Raw genomic sequence first — 21947 nt, 5'->3', positions numbered from 1 at the left:
GCTATCATGATCAGTAAACAAAGGAAATGTCAGGAATCATACATTGATAATAGAACAATGTTTATGTATCATGGGAACCATACATAAACAATGAAAATATTTATATATATAGATAAAGAAATGGAAGGAACGGAAATCACAGGAAACGAAATACGGTTGCATTAAACTTCCCAAAATTTGGGAAACATTAATAGGGATCCCACTTTACATCCTAGGCTGCCTACAAATGCCCATACAGGTGCACCACCTAGATATGTCTTTAGAGTCACCCACGTGTTTCACTTAGTATTGTGTTGTATTTGAGTGTGTGTTACAAAAGTTATTTTTAATCCCTGAACATGTCTCAGTGACTGAAATGAAAGATTGAAAGCATTAAAATTAGTTTTAATCCTTTCCTAGTGCTTTAAATATTCCATTAAACCTCCAACATGATGTCCTGACAGCACTTAAGCCTTAAAACACAGACACTGATTTATATATTCTGTTAGTGGAGTGAATTAAATTGGAAATTGGCTTTCTGATAAATATCAGTTGTGAATGGAGGAGCGGTATCAGGAAGAAGAAAGGTTACAAGTGCAGTTTTTCATGGCTCCAAAGTGGTCTGTTACTGTTCAGTCATTATGCCAATAATGCTCACTGGATTTAAGGGAGATATTCAGTTATCTGCAAATGATATGAAACTTGAGGCAGTTACCAGTAACAGTGCTGCTGTCGTAGCTTTTCAGGAGGATTTGAATAAAGTATGTCAAATGAATTGGTATATAAGTTTAACACAACAAAGCTTTCAAGTATGTGATGAACAACAAATACATACTATCTTTGGTTGAATGTTTATATAATAGAAAAAGCAAGGGATCGTGGAGTGATGGTGGAAAGACATCTGATGTTCAGGTAACATACTGTAAAGGCTGTATAAATAACTCAGAATGGGATTTGTAAGGTATGAAATAACTTGGGAGAGGGTAGGGATATTGGGACTGCACAATGCTGGTTATGAGGATGGACCAAAGCATACAGTCTAGTGGATAGAAGATGAAAGGGTAATTTGATTGAGACATTAAGCTATTAAAAGTATTTTCTGAATGGATATTGAAAGAGAGTTTGTTCTTGTTTCTTCCTCATATGAAAGAGTCCATTTCTGAAAGTTGTGAGGACAAGAAGTAGCATTTTTGCATGGAGAGTTGCACAAAATGTATTGCCTCAGGGGATGGCAAGAGTGCAGACAATGAATAAGTTCAAGGAGTAGTATGATAGCCTCTGCATTAAAGTAGACCTTATACAATGAATCTTAGAACTTAATTATGAATAATAATAAGTTGGATTTATGTATGTTATAGCTCATGTGAATCCTCATAACAACCCAGCCTATAAATAACTGCCCACCTCTAGTTCAGAGTCATATTTTTCATATACTGTATAACCTTGATCCATTATATCTTTAATAGGCACCAACATAATTCTCCAATTCAGTACACTATTAATAGCATTGAATAAAATATGAGATAAATGCAGATATTGCATGGACAAACAGAAGCACTAAACTGTGACAGAATCTGTTATAAAATTTTACTTTACAACAAAATTGACCTAGATAGGCTAATTTGCCTTAGATTTAGGGATGCACTAAAAATTATTATAGGCATCGCAACAAACTGTTTATTCAATATATCTTAAATAAATATATATTAACCTCATCAGGGCCGGTTTTATCATTAGGGGAACCTAGGCAATCGCCTAGGGGCGATTATTTATTTTTATACATATCCACATGTATAGGTGTACCTGTGCTTGTGAGTATGACAAAATATATAGACAGACAATGTATAGGGGCACCTAAATTTTCTTTGCCTAGGGGCATCAGATGCTCTCGGACCAGCCCTGAACCTCATGCATAAGAGGTCACAAAACCTATAACACAACAGTGCAGCATATGGATAAGAGGTTAAGGAGAAAGGAATCTACTGAAAAGTTTCTTGAAAAACTGGAGGTTGTATTCATTGGGAAAAACAGTATAGGAAGGCTGTTTTCCAAAAAATTAGAGGAAATTATTGTATGATTAGAGGAAAGCTGATGAATGGTAATGGACAGCAAGTTTGGTGAGCAATGCCCATGAAAGTGGTACCTATAGATAATTTAGAAATAGTGGTGATGGCCAGTAGATGGCATTGGTGTAGATAATGCAGTTCACTATAGTTGGTGGAGTTGTAGAGTAGGTGCCCTCCCTCGATGAGTCTTTGGACTCCTTGGAGGTGTCACATAATAATAAAGTATCTTCACATGCAAATACTGTTTGCTTACACTTGGATAAAAGATTAAACCAAGAATGTGATTTCTTGGCATATTTAATTTATCTAAAAGATAACAGTTTTAGATTACTCTAAAATCATGTTTTACATTAGGAAAAAGAAGCATATATATGAAAAAATAAAAAAAAGAATAAGATGGGTTGAAGACATTTGGTCAAATTGAAAAAAAAATTCCAATCCAGTAAAGTAAGACCTGTAATTATAGCCTAACTCTGTAATCAATGTATTATCTCTGCTGTGACTGAATGGATAGAAACATGGCCAATAACAAAATAAAAAAAATAGTATAAATGGAGACAGCTACACTAACCATTAGACTATGAATTAAGAAAAGAGTGAAAATAGATAGGACATGTTGCATATGGATTTAAAAAAACAATCAGTAAACAAAAACGATTTTTTTCCCAGCAAATGGTGACCTAGAAACAATCATATGATGCCAGATGAATCGGACATGATTGGAAGGATGATAACATCAGAAGCCCTTCAATGTAGAAAACTGTAGCCTTCAAATTTTATGTGGAAGCAAAGGAAGTTTTTTATATTTTTTTTTTATTTTTTCTTGACACAATGGATAAATTGCAATTAAAAGTTGTAAAACTATTGGTAGAGAATTAAGATATTCCAGGAACTTGATCCTAGAAACTAAACATGCTACTTTTTTTTTTGTCCATATCAGGCCTTCAGTAAGCAGTATGGTTGTCTCACACTAGGCAATGAAAATAATCTGATACCTAAATAATCTAATCTGAACACTTAAAGAATAATTTCTGTATCTATCTATCTATCTATATACACAAAAAAGGGGGGGGGGGAGCAGGGAAGGAATAAATTAAATATAAATCCAAGGAGAACTATGCAAAAATTGAGAACTTTTTGTTAGTCAAAGAATGCAAAACTTAGACTTTTATTGACAATAATCTATTAATCTATCATTTAGTGCATAGGTGGCCAACAACAGGTATGCTGCCCATACTGTGATTTTGTGCAGCCCACAGCAGGATAAAAACTATATTAAATTATATGTATTATCAATTAACTATTAGTTTTGACCGCAGATTTTCTGATTGATATGCTAGTTATGTTCATTATTTCTGATGACGGAAACAATTTATATTCTCAACACGGAATCAAAATTGCTTTAAAAAGATTATAAAATTTACTGCTTCTCTGTGCGAGTTGTATAATGGGAGTGGTAGATTTCTATGCACTCCAGAGTACCACATCACTGAAAGTCACTTGCTCTGCTCTGGTTACAGTGATCAGTTTCACAGTTAACAGTGTTATTGTTGCAGTTTGTGTCCCCTGGTCAGTTACTTCAGCCTTTGTGTACTATGATTAAGAAACGTAAGATGTGTGAAGAAAACAGGTCATTTCAGGAGAAATGGGAAAATGAATTTCTGTTTATAAACAACAACAAACCACTGTGCCTTGTGTGTTTTCAAGTATTGTCTGTGCACAAGGAATATACCCTCAAACACCACTACATACAGCACCATGCCGCTAAATACCAAGATTACGTTGGACAAGTGTGTACTAAAATTGTTCGTAATTTGAAGAGAAAGGTTAGTGCTCAGCAATCTATTTTTACTAAACCAACATCAATACAAAAAAGCTCGCTCTTGGCATCGTTTGTTGTAAGCGCAGAGATAGCAAAAGCAAAAAAATCATTATCTGATGGTGAATTTGTAAAACGCTGTTCTGTAAAAATGGCATGTGCATTTGGGGAAGATAAACTTGCCAGTGAGTTTGAAAGCATCCCCCTATCAAAACAAACTGTAACAAAAAGAGTCGAGGAAATAGGTTGTCACATATTAAATAAATTAAAAAGTGTTATTACAGTTTCAGCTTATTTCTCATTGCCTTTGGATGACTCAATTGACATAACAGATACAGCTCAACTTCTAATTTTCATTTGAACTGTTTCCAAAGACTTGGTTATTAATGAAGAGCTACTAGCATTAGAATCATTACATAACACAGCCAAAGGTCAAGACATTTATGATGCAATTATGAAGGTTGTAAATGGTACTGGTGACATCAACAATCTCGCAGCTATTGTGACAGGTGGTGCCAAATCAATGCGTGGTACTTAAACAGGCTTAGCTGGAAACAAGGAAGCTGGAATCAATTGCATTGCATTATACATCAGGAGGCTCTGTGTGGTAAAATTCTGGAGATAGAGGATGTTATGAAAACTGTAATGGAGTGTGTGAATCTAATTAAAGGCAGAAATCAGGCCTTGACACGCCACAAGTTTCTTTCTTTTCTAACAGAAATGGAGGCAGAATATGACAAATTAGTGTTGTACACAGAAGTACGTTGGCTAAGCAGAGGGAACTGTTTGAAACGGTTTTTTGCTTTGAGAAAGGAAATAAAAGTTTTTAGAGGAACACAAGAAGACAAACAAAGAACTGATCACAAAACTACGTGATTCTCATTTTAACAGCTTACTAGTCTTTCTAACAGACCTCACACACCACATGAATGAACTCAATGTGAATTTACAGGGAAGTAACCAAACAATCTCAGATTTAGTTGGACACCTAGATGGGTTCATAAGTCGAATGAAGGTTTTTAAATTCACCCTAGTCAGAGGAAACTTGGTACATTTCCCTCCCTGCAGGGAGTTGATGGAGGAGAGCCATGACATTGACTTTAAGTTTTCTGTTCCAATGTTAGACCAACTTTTGGAGCAATTCAGTAAGCGATTTTCTGACTTCAGTGACATGCGGCCACAACTGACATTATTTAACAACCCAATGAAATGCGACATTCAGAGCAGCATGACACTATTCAATTGGAGTTGTGTGACCTTCAAAGTGACCCCTTTTTCCAGTCAAGGGTGGAGATAGGCATTGACTTTTGGAAACTGGTACCAAGGAAAAAATATCATGCACTGAGTGATTTCAGCTTGAGAATTGCATCTATGTTTGGAAGTACACACATATGTGAATGCACTTTCTCAACTATGAGGGCGGTTAAATCATCACAAAGAAGCCAACTGACTGATGACCACCTTCAGGATTTGTTAGGAATATCATCGTCATCATTGAAACTCGACTTTGATGAACTTGTTGCCACAAATGAACACTCAGTGTTCTCATTAAGTTGTGTTACATGTAAAAAAAAAAAAAAACCAGAAATATATAATTAAATTTAACTTATATTTAAATTAATCTAGTATTTTATATTGTTCTCCCAGTAGTAAAACGATTTAACAAATATAATAACTCAATACATATAACTATAGCCTTAAAAAATGCAGAATTTTTTCTGCATTTTTTCAGGCTATAGTTATTATGCAAGGCAATAGTTATATTTTTTCTGAATTTTTGCAACATTTAAGTTCTGTCTAAAAGTGTGTGGCTCTTGACGCTACCACTCATCATATATTGGCGCTCATATAGAATGAAGTTGGCCATGCCTGATTTAGTGAATTACTGGACTAAGTGAGTTGACTTACAAAAAAGTATGCTATGAATAAAATCACTAATTTTTTTTTTTTTTGTAAAGAGACTACAGATATTAAAATCAAAGTTCATATTTTGTAAGAGAAAAGCTTAAATTTTATGCAATACTCAAAATTTACAACTGCATTCACATGCAGCTAATCATGTCATAGTCACATATTTGATTTTTGTAAAAGCAAACACTCAAAATGTCACTATTCACAATGTGATACAAAGTATGGTGTTTGTTTTGGATTGCTAAATTCAGGGATCCATAGGTATAATGATGTGCTAAAATACATTTACTATAACAAAATATCTGCTATAACAAAGTATTCCTGTGGTCCCTAAAAGCTTTACTGTTATTTGTAATTATGGCTAAGGCTATACCTGTTAACTTGTTCTCCAACTGGTTTGGGTGTGGCTCAAATGTATCAGCAGAAAAATGTTGCTTACATTTCTGTTGCTCCAAACATGCTGCCAAATGTCTAATGAGAGATAAAGACCATTTTGATATTTGTTGTTTATCACATATGGGATGCATATGTGAAGATCTACTGAAAGGCACTAAAATTTTGCAAGTGTATAGGCCAGTGAGTGAAATCTTAAGTTATCTCTATTATTTGTCTCTGTGAAACCCTGAAACATTTATCTCCGTTAACCAGTCCTTGAATGAGTTAACATGTCAAATGAACTCTAGGAACGCCACTACATAGCTGTACATGCATGTAACTATATATTTGCAAATGACAGGCTGAAAGGCACAAGCAAATTAATTTTCAAACGTGATTAGATAATGGATGAACACTATACATCATTCTGTTATTGGTTGCAATTCTTACACATGCTGCCAATGTGTTTGTATGTTTAGAACACAGAGCTAAAGAAAAAGAACTGTTTTTTCCTCTGTGTTCTAAAATACATTAAGTCTGTAATCAAACTTAAGTGATAGTTCGTATCTCTATTAATTACCAGAAATGGTATGCTAAATTAAGATTTGTACTATTCTTGAACTCCATGAGCTCTGACTAGGGAACATAAGCTGGAGATTGGACATTTTGTCAGCTATGAACATTGTGTCACTCACTATATATATATATAGATAGATAAATCCTGATATAGACTATTTCATGAAGTATAAAGTGCCTTTGTATATAGTTAAAACCTGCTCTAAATGGAGATAGCTCCTATGATAGGCTGATTAAAGGTTTACCTGGCCTTGACAGACCATCGAGTCTAACATAAGTGCAAGATGATACATACAGTTAAATGTGAACAAGAAAAATTTAGATTTTTGCTTTTCTCAACTGTATATCTGCCTAAAGATTTTCAATTATGCTTCATTACAAGGGTAGCACACAGAAGTCATAACATCCCTGCCACTATGGAAAGTTGATTTACTATTGAAATCACCTCTGTAAGAAATAGTCATGCAAAAAAACTATGCTTTCTGGAAAATGACTAATAAATATTGACACATTTCAGTTAAATCTAGTATGAGAATATGACGTAATTTTTTTTTTAGCTAAATCTTTATGCTGTGAACACAACACTCTCACATGAGATTTATACAGAATAACATAGTGATATGAGCATAACAAAGGGAACTCTAATAGCTTTACACTAATAGCTAATCCCAAACTAGAGTAATTATACATTCATTCTTTGATATGTACAGATTTATTCTGTGTAAGAAAATAGGCTGCTCTCATCAGCCAAGTGTTTCTGCTGTTTGGGTTACAGAATAGGCTCTATGAACTTTTAAGATGAGATTGTACAGAATGTGGAATGACTAGTCTGAATATTGGCATGATATAAAGGATGGGTTCAGTACAGATCCAGAAATGGATGACTTGACATATCCTGAGATATCTTATGCACTTAAACTGGAATGCCAGTGCTTGGCCATCTATAAAACGATCCCTAAAAAAGGGCACATAATTAATTGATCTGTGTGTAAAAAAGAGCTAAGAAATTACTACTTTCAAGGGAATTACATGCTAAATATACATTTCTCTGTTTCTCTCCCCCCCCCCCCTCAGTAAAGAAAAAATATACCCTTAAAATAAATAGGGCTGTCTTGGTGCTTTTTTGAGTTTTAGTTCCTCTGGTATTAATAACAGCACAATAAAACATCGTACTAGCACAAGACAGTGTTGATTTGTTACAATGTTCCAATATGATTGTCACATAGTGACAACAAGCAGTCGACCTGAATTCAAAGAAGAATGAAGGAGAATGTCGACAGAGATTGCATTATTACATGGAACACATAAACATGCACCAGTTCAAATTTGAGCCATGATTGAAAGTGAGGTGGAAAACTGATTTGAAATACATTTGTTGACACCTCAGAAATAGTTTTAAGTCGTCTATGCACATTACTCCAATTTCCATCTGGAACATGTATTAAATAAGGTTTGCTCCTCCTTTTGATATACCATTGCAATGTGGCATGACACTTGTGGAAAGTTTTTACTGCCACAGACATGGAAGCACATCTCCAGTTTCTAGCAATATTATGAAGACAAGAAATGGGTGATAGTCACGTTGAATCACTTCCTGCTCTTTTTTTGGAATCACCCCTCTGCAGTCGTCCATCAGCTTCAGCAGCCATTTTAACAATGTCTGGTGAGTCAACACAACTACTGAGCACAGGAACAAGAGTACTTCCAGTTGTACTGCCAGCTATGCTAGAGCCTGCTGCTGCTCTGATTTTGGCTCGAATCTTTTCCAGTCGACTGAGAGTACTGTTCTGTGGAGAAGGCGGTACTGTAGGCAACCGACCCAAAGCATTCATGTAATCAGCAATGAGCAAGGTAATTTCAAGGATCTACAAATACAAACCAAATCAATATAATTTATTACAGTTAAAGACAAAATTTATTTCAAGGATAAAATAAAATTTATATAAAGTTATGAATAATAATGATGCAGTCAACTCTCATTAAGTGAATTTACTTGCCACTGCAAACTACCTAAAAATTCTTGTCATAAATCCCATAGCATTAATGCTAATTTGAAGCAAATTCACTACAACAAATTATGGGACAGCTCCTTGGTCCTTAGTTTTCTGCAGTGAGAGTTAACTGTATTATAATACATATCAATCATACAAAGGGGGGGGGGGTTAGCTGAAAAGTTCTGATAAACACCTAGAACAAACATGATATTAAGGCGACTGATATAACCACAAGAAAGAACATATCATGGAGAATACGTTCTTTCTTGTGGTCAGAATAATGTGTAAGTTAAATAGCTCTACCTCAATTCCTTCATGGTAATTATCACAACTTTTCAGCACACACACCTTGTATGAAGTTTTGCTAATTAATTTTATATTATTATTATCCAGGTCTCCATGGAGTCAAAAGACTCATCGTGAGAGGTCATTTTTAGGAAACACAAAGTTTATCATACCACTCCTTGAACCCACTGACCGTTCCCGCTCCAACCACTCTCTCTCTCTCAGGTAATACATTCCAAGGTTCAACCATCCTCCATGCAAAGAAACCACTCCTCACCCTCTTGCGCACAGCCTCCTTTCGGAACTTCCAGGGATGGCACCTTGTCATCACTCCTTCCACCAAGTGAAAGAACTCTCCAATGTCTACCCTGTAACTGCTTCTCAACAGTTTAAAATGGAAAACAATTTTGCAGCAATTCCCTTTCCTGCTTACATATTAGAAAAGTGGCTACTAGACATCTCACACTTAGCTAACTGGATACAGTATTATTGTAATGATGCAAGAATGAATTGTTGTGCTTGCTTGAAATTATTCAGGACCTACATGGAGTTACAAGACTCACTATGGGTCTATCATATGACTCCTTAACAGTCATCTGGAAGGGAGAGTAATGAATACAGGGAATGAATTTAAGTGAGTAATAAGTGATGTGGAAGAGCAGAAGAGTAAAAAAGGAGGGGTTGAAGGCATGTTTATGAATTGGGAAGAGGATTGCTTCAGAATGAAAGAACAGGTGTGTGTGTGCAAGACTGGAGAATGGCAGTTGGGGTGGACAGGGGGGACTTAGCATATGAGGAGTTGATGCTCAGGGGAAGTCAATGTGTGAGTAGACAAGACAAGAATGGTATGGCCTGAGATTTAGGGTTTGGAGAAGATTCTGGGATGTGTAATGAGAGAGAAAGAGCAATTGCTCGAGGAAAGTATGGAGAAGTCATGTCTAATAAGAGTATCAGCAAAACTTTTGTAGATCAAGAAATGAACTGTTACGTTTGTATAAATGCTGGAAGCATCCAAAATAAGGGGCACAAAATCATTGCATTGATTGAGTTTGTTCACCCAAAAATTGTTGGAATAAGTGAGACATGGTTGGACAGGTTCAGGTTCCGTGGAACCACGGAAAGTGAACCTGAAGATAAGGGGGGGGGGGACTACTGTATATCACTGTAGTGATATACAGTAGTTCCCCCCTTGACATATTTGTTTCATATGAGTCTTACATTGGGTCAGGTTCTAAAGTGCTGGAGAGGTTAGTGAGAACCAATAACAACCAGAATTGGGTTGAAAAGCAGTATTCTCTTTGATAACATGGATCTGCTAAAGAAAGGTCATGTTTTAATAATCTGCTTACATATTACAATAAAGTGACAGAGAGATGAACACACAGTAGTATACTTAATTTTCCAAAGGTTTTTGATAGATTGTCACTTAAGTTTTAAACTACAACAGATGGGAGGTTGGATATTAGATTAATTCATTGGATTGAAGACTGGCTATCTGATAGGTATCAGCAAATTGTGTATGGGGGAGCAGAAGAGAAAGGCCATTAGTGGTGTGATAGAAGGACCGGGAGCCATTGCTGTTTAACTTTTATGTTAATAATATCAGGGAAGTTTTCAATGGGGATAAGTTGTTTGCATATGATGCAAACTTAGGAAGAACTATGAGTACAGAAGATGCTGTGGATTTATAAGAGGACTTGCATAGACTGAGTGAATGGGTTTAACAGTTCAATGTCACAAAAGACAAGATTTTAAAATTTCGAACAAGAATAGGATGTACAGTATGCACTTGGTGGAGATATATTGGAGGAGGTGGAGGCAGTAAGAGTTTTTGGGTAATGATAGATAAGGATTTAAATTTTAGAGTACACACTGCTAAAATTGTTAGGACAGCACAGCAAATTATGACAATAATATGGAGGAGGGTCATGCTAAAGGACTTGTAAAAAGGAAGGAGGTTATGGTTCCATTGTCTAAGGCCTTGATTAGGTTGCATATGGACTAGAAAGGGCCCAGAGATGATTTACTCAGGTGGTTTCTGGTTGCTGGAATGTTGAGTAGGAAAGACAAGTTGAGAATGCAATGTATAGAGTCTACTGAATTGGAGGAGGAGGAGGGGGGGGTTTATAACAGGAATGTATAAGTTGTAAGGGGTTCTTATCAATTTAGCAGTTGTAAAAAACACTCAACAGGCATGCAGTCAGGAATACAATCCATATTTGAAGTAGAAAAAGCCATCAAAGGCCTGAAGTGTGGAAAGGCAGCAGGAGTAGATGATATTTGACCAGAAATGCTCAAGTATGGAGGTATAAAAGTCTTACAGTGGCTGCACTGCATAGTTCAGAAGGCCCGGACAGAGGGACAAATTCCAGATGGTTGAAGTATTGCTCTCATAGTACCCATAAATAAAAAGGGAAATAAAACTGAATGTGAGAATTGTAGAGGTATTTCTTTACTGAGTGTTCCTGGTAAGATTTATGCAAGTATACTTGAGAAATGGTTAAGAAGGATTGTGGAAGGAAAGCTTGGTGAAGAACAAGCTGAATTCAGGCCAAATAGACCCTGTCAGGATCAGATCTTCACCTTGCAATAAATAGTTGAGAAATCATGGGAACATAACAAAGATCTATATTTAAGTTTTGTAAATCTGGAAAAGGCATATGACAAGGTGCCAAGAGAGAAGCTATTCAATATGCTAGTTATATGGTGTCAATGAGGCATTATATCAAGCAATACTTAATCGTTATTTGAGTTCTAAGTCAACAGTTAGAATTGAAGACAGTACAGGAAGATGGTTTAATGTTAAATCTGGTGTGAGACAAGGATGTACATTATCCCCTCTGTTATATTCATTATATGGATCACATTATGAAGGGAAAGTGGTATCATGATATCAAAATTGGAGATGTTAATCTCAGCTCTTTGCTTTATGTGGATGATGTTATACTTCTAAATAATTCCACTACAAGTCTGCAAGATTCCCCTGACTAAATTGAATAACTGTTGTAATAGATGTGGTATGCAGGTCAGCAATAACAAGACAAAGACAATGAAAATAGGCAGAAGCACTGAAAATATCAACTGCATTGTGAATGGAGAACCTATATTGAACAAGTAAAACTTTTTTAGTGAAGATGATAAATTAAATATGGAAATAGACAACACAATCAACAAAGATGGTATGGTAGGAAGTTAACTGAATACATTTATATGGAATAAGAGAGAAATTAGTCAAAACACAAAATTAGCTGTATACAAGACAGTGTTTAAACCAATTTGAACTTATGTAATCTGAGAGCTGGATCAGAAGTAAAACACTTGACCAAAGACTAGAGACCACAGATATAAGGATCCTGAGAAAGATTAGGGCATGAACAGATGGCATCAATGGCAATATTGTTAAATTGTGAATGAAGCTATGTTATGTAATTTATTTTTTTTCATTCACATTTAACATTGCTTATTAAATATTAATCATGACTTATATAAAATTATTTATTATTCCTTAATTGAGAATTACTAAATAAATATTTAATTAAAACCTGACCTATTATTAGTTTATAAAATAATAAAATGTATAGAATTTTGTATAACCAAATATATATGGTGTAACGTAAAGTGTTATTTTATATTTAACTGTATACGTAATCAAAAAGTTGAAGAAGTAGCTTAAATATTATGTTGTTCTTATTTGTAAAATATTTAATGTTATGTAATCACAAATGTAGTAGTAAAAGAGCATACATTACATTAGCGAAATATTTACTTTTAGTCTATTGTCATGGAGACGCACGCGTAAACAACCACGAGTGGAGAAGAACGTGGTGTTCGAACGTAAGGTGGGAGTGAAGGTCATATAGAATATAGAGAAAAAGGGTAAAGAGGAAGGAAGGTCATAGATAAGATAGAGAGGAGAGAAGAATTATTATTAAGCGAGTGAGGAGAGAGTTTTGCGGAACCAAGATTATAAAATCCTCAGGGCAGAAATTTATGAGTAAAGTGTTCGGAAGTGAACCTATAAGTAGTGAAACATAAAGTTTAATGTTATAAGCGAAATCTGCTGTTGTTATGAAGAAAGGTTGATGCCGTAATCAGATAAAAGGAAGCTGGACAGTCAATGCGAAAATTCTGATTAATGCCAGTTAATCTGGATTACGATTAAATTCTATGTTGCCCTAGGAAAGAGTTATATTGATTACTTGGAGAAAAGTGAACAAGAAAAGATATCAGTACTTAATTACTGTTGTTTGGAATAGTGAAGTGCGACTAACAATAGTACAGTTTAAACTGTGGAGAATTTTTATTATGTGTGTTCCGCTAACGTTAATTAAGTTTGTTCATAAGTGCTCTCTCAATAAATTGATGTATTGAAGAATCTGTCTGGTAAGAATAGTTGTATAAGTTTGTCTAATTTAGCATTAACTGTGATATATTTCCGATGCTCAAGGTCCGGAATATATTTGCTTGGAATATTGCTTACGTAGTTTATTGCCTGCTGTGAATATAAACATTGAGCTGATAGATTTGTGAAGACTGATTAATTGTGAAGTTGTTATGTTAACCTGAGATAAGTAGATTTGTGTTTTTGAGACTGTGAATTGTAAATGGAAGTTAGAACATTGTATTAGCATGAGTGACCTAAGAAGTTGTATTAAGTTAATTGTATAGTTCCATTTTAAAATAGAGTTCTTGTATTTGTTAACCATATCATATATTAAATGTTTTATTTTGTTGATCTAAATATTGTGTTTGCCTGAATTCCTTATTATTGCACCGTTCATAAATATTCGAATCTTGCGGGAACCCCAAGTAAAAATGATAATAGATGATTCGGCCTAATGAGATGACTGTTAACTTAATTTAGAACTGATCCTACTATTTATATAGACTAATCTAAGAATAGGGTGGCGCAGTATAAATATAAATTTCCCTACTTTTGGATCGGTGATCATTTCGTAATTAGTTGTATTATTCATAAAGGTGACTTGAAACTAGATAGATTTAGAACATCACAGAAAAGGAGTCGTCACGACATTAGGGCATGAACAGATGGCATCAATGGCAATATCATATTAAAAATGAGAATATTAGGAAAGAACATGACATTGTCAGCATCCAGGAATGCATTAGTTAGCAGGGCTAATCTCAGGTGGTATGGTCACTTAAACAGAATGGGAGAGGAAAGATTAGAAAAACAAGTGTTCTCTGCCAGGTTGGCAGGAAAAAGATTACAGGAAGACCAAGATATAGGTGGATTGATACTGTAAAAAGTGCCTTAGATGATAGAAATATAGGATCTGATAATGTTGGAGTCTTGACAGGTAACAGACTGATTTGGAGGAAAATTGTAGAGAGGAAGTTAGTAATGATGTAAATTTTTTATGTAGTACTATCATATCCTGTACGTGGCAAGAATTTGATGATGATGATATGATCAATTTAGCATTGAAGAGATTTTTCATAGATTGGTGGGAGATGGGGAAGAACAAGAGATCATCTTTGGAAGCTGTATAAGGAGAGTGTGAGCAAAGGAGTGAGAAGTTTTTTGTATAATGAGTGGTGAATGATCAGAATGCATGACAGAGTATGGTGTCTGCAAAGAATGTAAATGTATTCAAAGCATGGTATGATGAGCTGTACGTATGTTTGACAGATGGACCTCCAATGATGAGTCTGACTCCATGAAGGTCTGAAGATAATAATAATTAAACTCATTTCAGTAAGGAAATACCATGAGGAGACATTACTTAAAATTATAATAATGGAATTAACTCACGTAAAATATTATTTATTAGTAGAATTTTCGTCTGAGTATCACGGGCATCTTCAGTACATGTAAAAAAGCTAATTAAACAATAACTGACAATTCTAAAAGGTGCCACTTAAGTAGCTAATGTAAGATAACTAATAAAGGTCATTAAATTTCCTAACCTATTTAAAAAAATAGATAAATAATATATATATATATATATATATACACACAAATTAAAAACATTAGCTGATTTAAAAAGTCATCTTCTTTTTAGATTTTTCTATCTCCCACAAAGGAGACAGACATAGACCATCGGATCTGTTTAAGTTAGGATAGTGAAGTAAAGTTTCACACATTTCTTTATAAAGCATTCCATAAGGAACCGACTTTTGTGAAGGACTTTTGTCTTGTTCCAATGAACTCTATGTCTAGTGTTGATGGCATGCTCTGCAAGTCCAGACTGTTCAGGTTCAAGATGTTGAATATATGACTTGTGTTCTTGCTATCTGGAATGGCTTTTTTGATGAATTACAGCAGTTTCTCTCTAAATGAAATGCACTTCATCCTAGAAGTAGAAGTAAATAAGCAGTTAGTCTTTTTAGATCTTTTAATTCTTTGCCAACTAGATGGTAACCTACATTTCTCAGTCTATAGGAAGGAGACTCATACAGGACATTATATCCATGCTAAATCTCATCACCATCCCTGTCAAAAGGCAGGAACTATTAAAACACTGGTTCATCAGGCCCACTCCTTTTGTTCTTCAGAGGAACTATTACAGAAAGAATTGCAATAAATTATTTTCTCTTTTTTATCTAATGGATATAAGAATTCCTTCATCAAAAGAGCTTTGAGTAGTTTTGATATATCTTCCTCTTCAAATACAGAAGAAATAATGCATATTCCTATTCCTTATGTGCAAGGCATTAGTGAACAAATAGCAAAAGTAATAAAACCACTAAATATTTTTGTTGCCTTTTGACCCATCAGAAAAGTCCACCTTTCTCACTTCTCCAAAGCACAAGCTTCCACATCACAGTTATCCAGGTATCTACCAGATTCCTTGTTCTTGTGGGTTATCTTATTTTGGACAAACAGGAAGATCTGATTTTATTCGGCTAGAAGAAGACAAGTCATATATTCAATACCTTGAACCTGAACTGTCTGGACTTGCAGAGCATGCCATCAACACTAGACATAGAGTTCATTGGAACAAGACAGAAGTCTTTCACCAAAGTTGGTTCCTCATGGAATAGCTTTATAAAGAAACATGCGAAACTTTACTTCACTCTCCTAACTTAAACAGATCCAATGGTCTATGTCTATCCCCTTTGTAGGAGATAGTAATTTGTATATATATATTTTATTTATTTATCTATTTTTTTAAATAGGTTAGGAAATTTAATGACTTTTTTAGTTATCTTATATTTGCTACTTAGGTGGCGTCTTTTGGAATTGTCAGTTATTGTTTAATTAGCTTTTTACATGTACTTGAGATGCCTTGAGATACTCAGGTGAAAATTCTACTAATAAATAATATTTTATGAGTTAATTCCATTATTATAATTTTAAGTAATAATTAAACTCATTCTTCCTTCGTGCTGTCACCACCTTATCAGACAATGCATTCCACAGTCCATCTTCCATGCAAAAAAGCCACTTCTCACTCTCTTGCTAATCACTTTCAGGAACATCCCTGGAAGGTAGCTCCTTTCTCTTGCTCTATCATACAAAGGATCTCCCTATTGCCAATGCTGTTACTACCTCTCAGCAATTTAAATATCTCAATCATATCTTATCATTTTCTATCCACCAACCTCTGCAATCCACATGTGTCAGTCTAACATCATAACAATATTGTACAGTCCTGATACCATTTCTGAATTCATATCTATTAATGAAGTGAAGGATTAATTGTTGACTAGAAATGCTACATATGTAAGAGATAAATTACTATGGCTCTATGGCTTTAAAAGTTCAGCCGTTCCACTCCTAGGATTTTTTTTTTTTTTTTTTTGCTATTTATAAAAAGTCAAACAATATGATAGCATCGCAAAGCAAGTAAACTAACAAATAAGACTGTGCTATATATTATACTCTTTGGGCTAAGATGTAACTTTTATTAATAACTGATAAGCTTTTTTTTTTACATTTTGAGATTTAGTGAGATCTTGATTTATAATAAGATATAACAGGAAAAATTAGCATTTTGAGGGTTTCTGTGGTTGAAAAGACATTCTTCAACATTTTGGTATATTGACCACATAACAAGAACCTATATTAAATAAAATAAATCAGCTAACACCTTTTATTCCCTTATAGGGAGTAGGCAAGGCCTTTTAACCCTATTTAGCTTTTGGAGACTGAGTGGGAAGTTCAATTTCCACCAGTAGCCAATCAGAGAAAGCTGGTCCAAGACTATCGCTAATTATAAGTGACAGCCGATGAAGAGACAGACAAACAAGTGCTGCCATCTCTTGGTACATGGTTATGTACCATGTACATAACATGATATGTTTTTGTCTGGAATAATGCAAGTTTTACAGTTGATTTTCTTGAGTTTCCGAAATAAAAAAAAAACCTGCTTGTCTGTATGTGAGATCAACTAACTTGCAAACCATTCAAAGAAAGGCTTAGAATAAGTTCCTCCAGTCAGCGGCTAGACTTGAACTTAAGTATAACTTTGTGCAGCCTAGTGCAGAGGATGCAAGTGCCACTTTCACTGAGTTATACAGGCCTCACCTATATTAAAAAATCTTTACTAAACATACAGTAGCTTGGCTGTGGTTTCATGTGCAGGCAAGTACACTCTATCAATGTGTTCATAAGAGTAAATGGCTAGAAACTTAGAATGTATCAGAGCAAACAATAAAAAAGAATACAATGGATGAAAATTAAAATAAACAATAAATGCACAAAAGCAGGTGCACTAGCTAGTATTGTCACATGCTACAAACATGAGGTATCATTGCCAAGGTCTAGACTGTATATGGATAGTGAGTTGGGAAGGGAGAAAATTGTTTACATTTGATTTAAAAGCCTGTATATTGTATTCTTTGGGAAATATAACAGGGGTTAGGCTGTTGCACAGTACAGCAGTAGCAGGGATGAAGGAGGAGAAAAAGAAACTTGTTCTGTGGGTTTCAGGGTGTACTGTGAAAGGATGTTAGGTGGCAGCTGTATACGTTCCAACATTAGTACTGAATGGAGGAATTATTGATGATATTTCAGATGAACATTTGCCATGGAAATATTTATAGAATACACAAGTTGCAGAAACTTGTGTGTGCATCATTTATCAAGCATTTTGGGGGAGCTTTTAGAATCACCACTCCAAATGTGAGAGTAGTATTTGATAGGCTGGGCGGATTTAAGATTCGTATAAGGTTAACTGTTTCGGAGGTGAAGTAATGTCTTGAGCAAAAGAGAAATAATAATTTTTTGGATGCTGAAGATGCAATGGTTGTGATGTGTTTATGCCAGGAGAGGCTTAATGTCAGGGTAATTCCAAGAAGAGAAATCTCATCTTGTCTGGAAATTTGAGTGTTATCAAAAATAATACTGGGAAAATGGTTCTTTTTTGTAAGAAATAAGATAGAACTGAGTTTTACTAGCATTAAAATTGATGGGGTTATCTGAGCCCCATTTGAGGATGGCTTGGAGATCAGAATTGAGGGCAGTGGTGGTTGATGTTCTGTAGGTTAAGGTGAGTTGTGTAGAGTAAGGTTTATCAAATGAAAGGGAGGGGTGCAATGTGTTGTCATCTGCAAAACTGTGTATTGGGTTGGAGGTCAACTGTAGTAGGTCATTGATATATAGAAGGAAGAGGGTTGGTGTGAGAACAGAACCTTATGAAAGCCCAGCATTAGTTGAATGGTGAGAGGATAAGGAACCGTCTACCATCACACATGGTGTGCATCCAGACAGAAAGCTGGCATTCCAAGTGCAGAAATCCTGAGAGACAGACCAAATGATGGGAGTTTGCTTAGTAAGCCTTTGTGCCAGACCTGGTCCAAAGCTTTGGAGATATCAAGTAACTTGAGATTTACCAAACTTCTCCATGGCATTTCTCCAAAGATGAGTGATATATATGAATACATCTCCTATTGATCAGAAGCTACAAATTCCACACTGGTGGACATTTATTAGCTGGGTGCCTTCGAGGTAGTGTAGGAGTTGGTAATTGATGGTTCTCTTCATTACTTTAGGACTGAGGTGAGTGAGATAGGGTTGTAGTCTAACGGCTGTGTTTTTGTCGCCCTTCTTGGGAATGGGTTGAATATAGGCCAATTTCAAGGTTGTGGGATACATATCAGAGAAGTAAGAGAGTATGTACAGGCAGCATACAGGATAAGCATTAGTGTTCTTGTGTACAAACCTTCAGGATAATTGGAGGAATGCCAATAGGAGACTTTTTTGTGTCTAATTGAGACAACAGGTTTCTGACCTCTTTCTGGCAAAAGGATATATGGGGCATTGTATGTTGGGCAGCTGGAATTGTTGGGGGCATTTACCATTGTCAGTTATGTGCGCAAAGTGTGAAGCCAAGAGATTGGCTTTTTTTGTGGGTGATGATGCAATAGAGCCATAAGAGTATGATAGGGATGGGAATAGTGTTGGGCAAAAGTTAGTCAATTGCTTTTGCAAGAAACCAAAGGGCACGGCTGCCATTTGGGCACGCTGCAAGTTTCTTGCTCTTTGTCTGTTCAATTGTGCTAATTTGGAAGCATCAATAGTTTTCTTGCATCTACTTCGGGCTTGGGTATAAGCCTCAAATGTGTGGAAAGGCTTACGTGTTCATTAAGTACATGTTGATTACTGTTAATGGTATAGATGAGAACACCGACTGATAAGAAAATAACTATTTATTAACTTATCGCTGATATTTTGCTGGTATTCTATCCAGCATCTTCAGAGCACAAAAACAGTTTCTCACAGTATGCGAAACAACAACAATCCGGTATAACAATGGGACTAGTTTGAACAATTGTAATGTACAACACAAAGTCCTAATAAGGCAGCATCTATGAAAAAAAAAAAAAAAAAAACCAGATAGAGAAACAGGTATTAATCAAGTCTAAAGGATGACTGTCTCCCAAATCTTTGGTACAGCCATACTTGTTAAGGTTTGGAGAATGTTTCAAGGCTTCTGTTGATTCCAAGAACAATCTCTCTAACTTATAACTTCTGTGCAGCACTTTTGTTTTTTTCAAATTGATTCCGTGTGCAGGGGTATCCAAGGCATGGTCTGCTAGACCTGACTTGCCATATATGTTCGTCTTTTTAGGATACGATACTGTTGAGATGGCTCATGATTGTTTGTGTAAATATCTCCCTGTATGTGGAGATTTTCTATAAACCGAAAATGATAAGGAACCATCTGGAAGATGTGTGATTAGTGTATCCAAGAAGGTCAGACAGTCATTAGCTTCCAGTTCCATTGCAAAGTGGATTTTTGGGTATTGGCTATTTAAATGTGCTCAGAATGTATCCAATATGTCTCGGCCATCTGTCCAAATAGTAAGCACATCATCAACATAGCGTAGCCAAAGCACTGGTTCGAGAATGGCTGTATTGATAGCTAGCTTTCCCAAGTGTTCTATGAAGAAGTTAGCTATGGGGTGGGGGGGAGAATAGATACAGGAACAGATAAACACTATGCACCTTGAGCTATCAAAAATAAATTAAACCAACATTCTATGTGACAAACTGTTTGATATTTTAAACATGGAACTGTGAGATATCCTGGACAGTATCATTAATGCAACAGCTAAAGAAGAATTTGTCAAAGTTAAAAACTGGCACCAGAAAAGATTTTAAATTCTTCAACAACAACATAGTGCTACACGATGACCACAATTACAACAAGATCGTGTTGTTGTGAATTTATGATCGTTAACTTTAACCAAAGAAGCCACTAGTATGTTAAGTTGAGGCACAATTTTGCCTTTACTCCCACGCAAGTTCCAAAAGCTAAAATAATGGCTTCCATTGAATGGGGAATATGCGACCTGCCTCTAGGAACACTCAATAACATTCGTTTAGATGTAGCCAACATCTAAACAAATGTTTAGATGTAATTCATTCCAAGTTAATGTAATCCATTCCAAGTCTCCCAAAAATAATATCTCACATAAGAAAATAATTGCTTTAAAAGCGTACAATTTGGAAAATTATGGAGACAACTACCATGTTTGAGTAAAACTTTAGTTTAATATAAACCAAAATCTACACTCGACGTTTCGACCTTCATATCAAGGTCATCTTCTGGAGCACATACACTATATACAGAGAAACAAGCTGCACTACAATATAGATGGTTTGTTAAAGTTACTGACCAACCATTACAACACTTATTGGCCTGACCTCTGGTGAAGAAAAAAAAAACTTTACTACATCAATGCTAGAGTCCTATTATTATTATGTTCAAGTTATTATTATGATAATAATAATAATAATAGGACTCTAGTGTTGATGTAGTAAAGGTTTTTTTTTTTTCCCACCAGAGGTTAGGCCAATAAGTGTTGTAATGGTTGGTCAGTAACTTTAGCAAACCATGTAGATTGTAGTGCAGTTTGTTTCTCTGTATATAGTGTACATGCTCCAGAAGATGAACTTGATATGAAGGTCGAAACATCGAGTTTAGATTTTGGTTTATATTAAACTAAAGTTTTACTCAAACATGGTAGTTGTGTCCATAATTTTCCAAAATGTATTCTGATTACCGTGTAAGCCTAAAAGAAAGGATGCTTTAAAAGAGCTACACAATAATAACTACATTGTCATAACCAATGCAGACAAAGGGAATGCAACTGTGGTGATGAATACAACAGAATATGAAAGCAAATGTGCATACTTTTACAAGATCAGTCAACATACGAAATTATAGATCGGGATCCCACAAACTTAGAAGAGAATAAGGTGTCCAAATTATTGAAAAAAGTCACTTCCTGGCCTAAAGAAACAGTTAACAAATTCATGCCTTTCCACATCAAAACACCCAGGATATATGGAGCACCAAAAATTCACAAACAAGGTACACCCTTACGCACTATTGTGGATACTATAAACAGTCCCAAATACAAACTTGCTAGATATTTAGCTAAGCTACTAGCCACTCTCACAAACAATTCTCCCTCCTTTGGTAAAAATTCTGCCCAACCAAAAAGTATTTAAAAAACCATACATTA

The 21947-nt window shown here is 35.3% G+C and overlaps 1 protein-coding gene across 1 annotated transcript in view; it reads right to left on the bottom strand.

Moving 5' to 3' along the window:
• Positions 1-8303: 8303 nt before the first annotated feature.
• LOC150100532 (uncharacterized protein CG43867-like) overlaps positions 8304-21947 on the bottom strand; it is a 552783-nt gene continuing 539139 nt past the window's right edge. The window contains exon 29 of the mRNA XM_090402673.1: positions 8304-8591. Within this exon, the coding sequence (XP_090258799.1) occupies positions 8304-8591 (288 nt within the window). The remainder of the gene's footprint in view (positions 8592-21947) is intronic.

Source organism: Typopeltis vanoorti, chromosome 13 (assembly GCF_054136105.1).
Source record: "Typopeltis vanoorti isolate ZY-2024b chromosome 13, IOZ_Tvanoo_1.0, whole genome shotgun sequence".
NCBI classification, from domain to species: Eukaryota; Metazoa; Arthropoda; class Arachnida; order Uropygi; family Thelyphonidae; genus Typopeltis; species Typopeltis vanoorti.
Note: the sequence above shows the minus strand (reverse complement) of the source record. Positions and strands in the feature narration are given on the sequence as shown.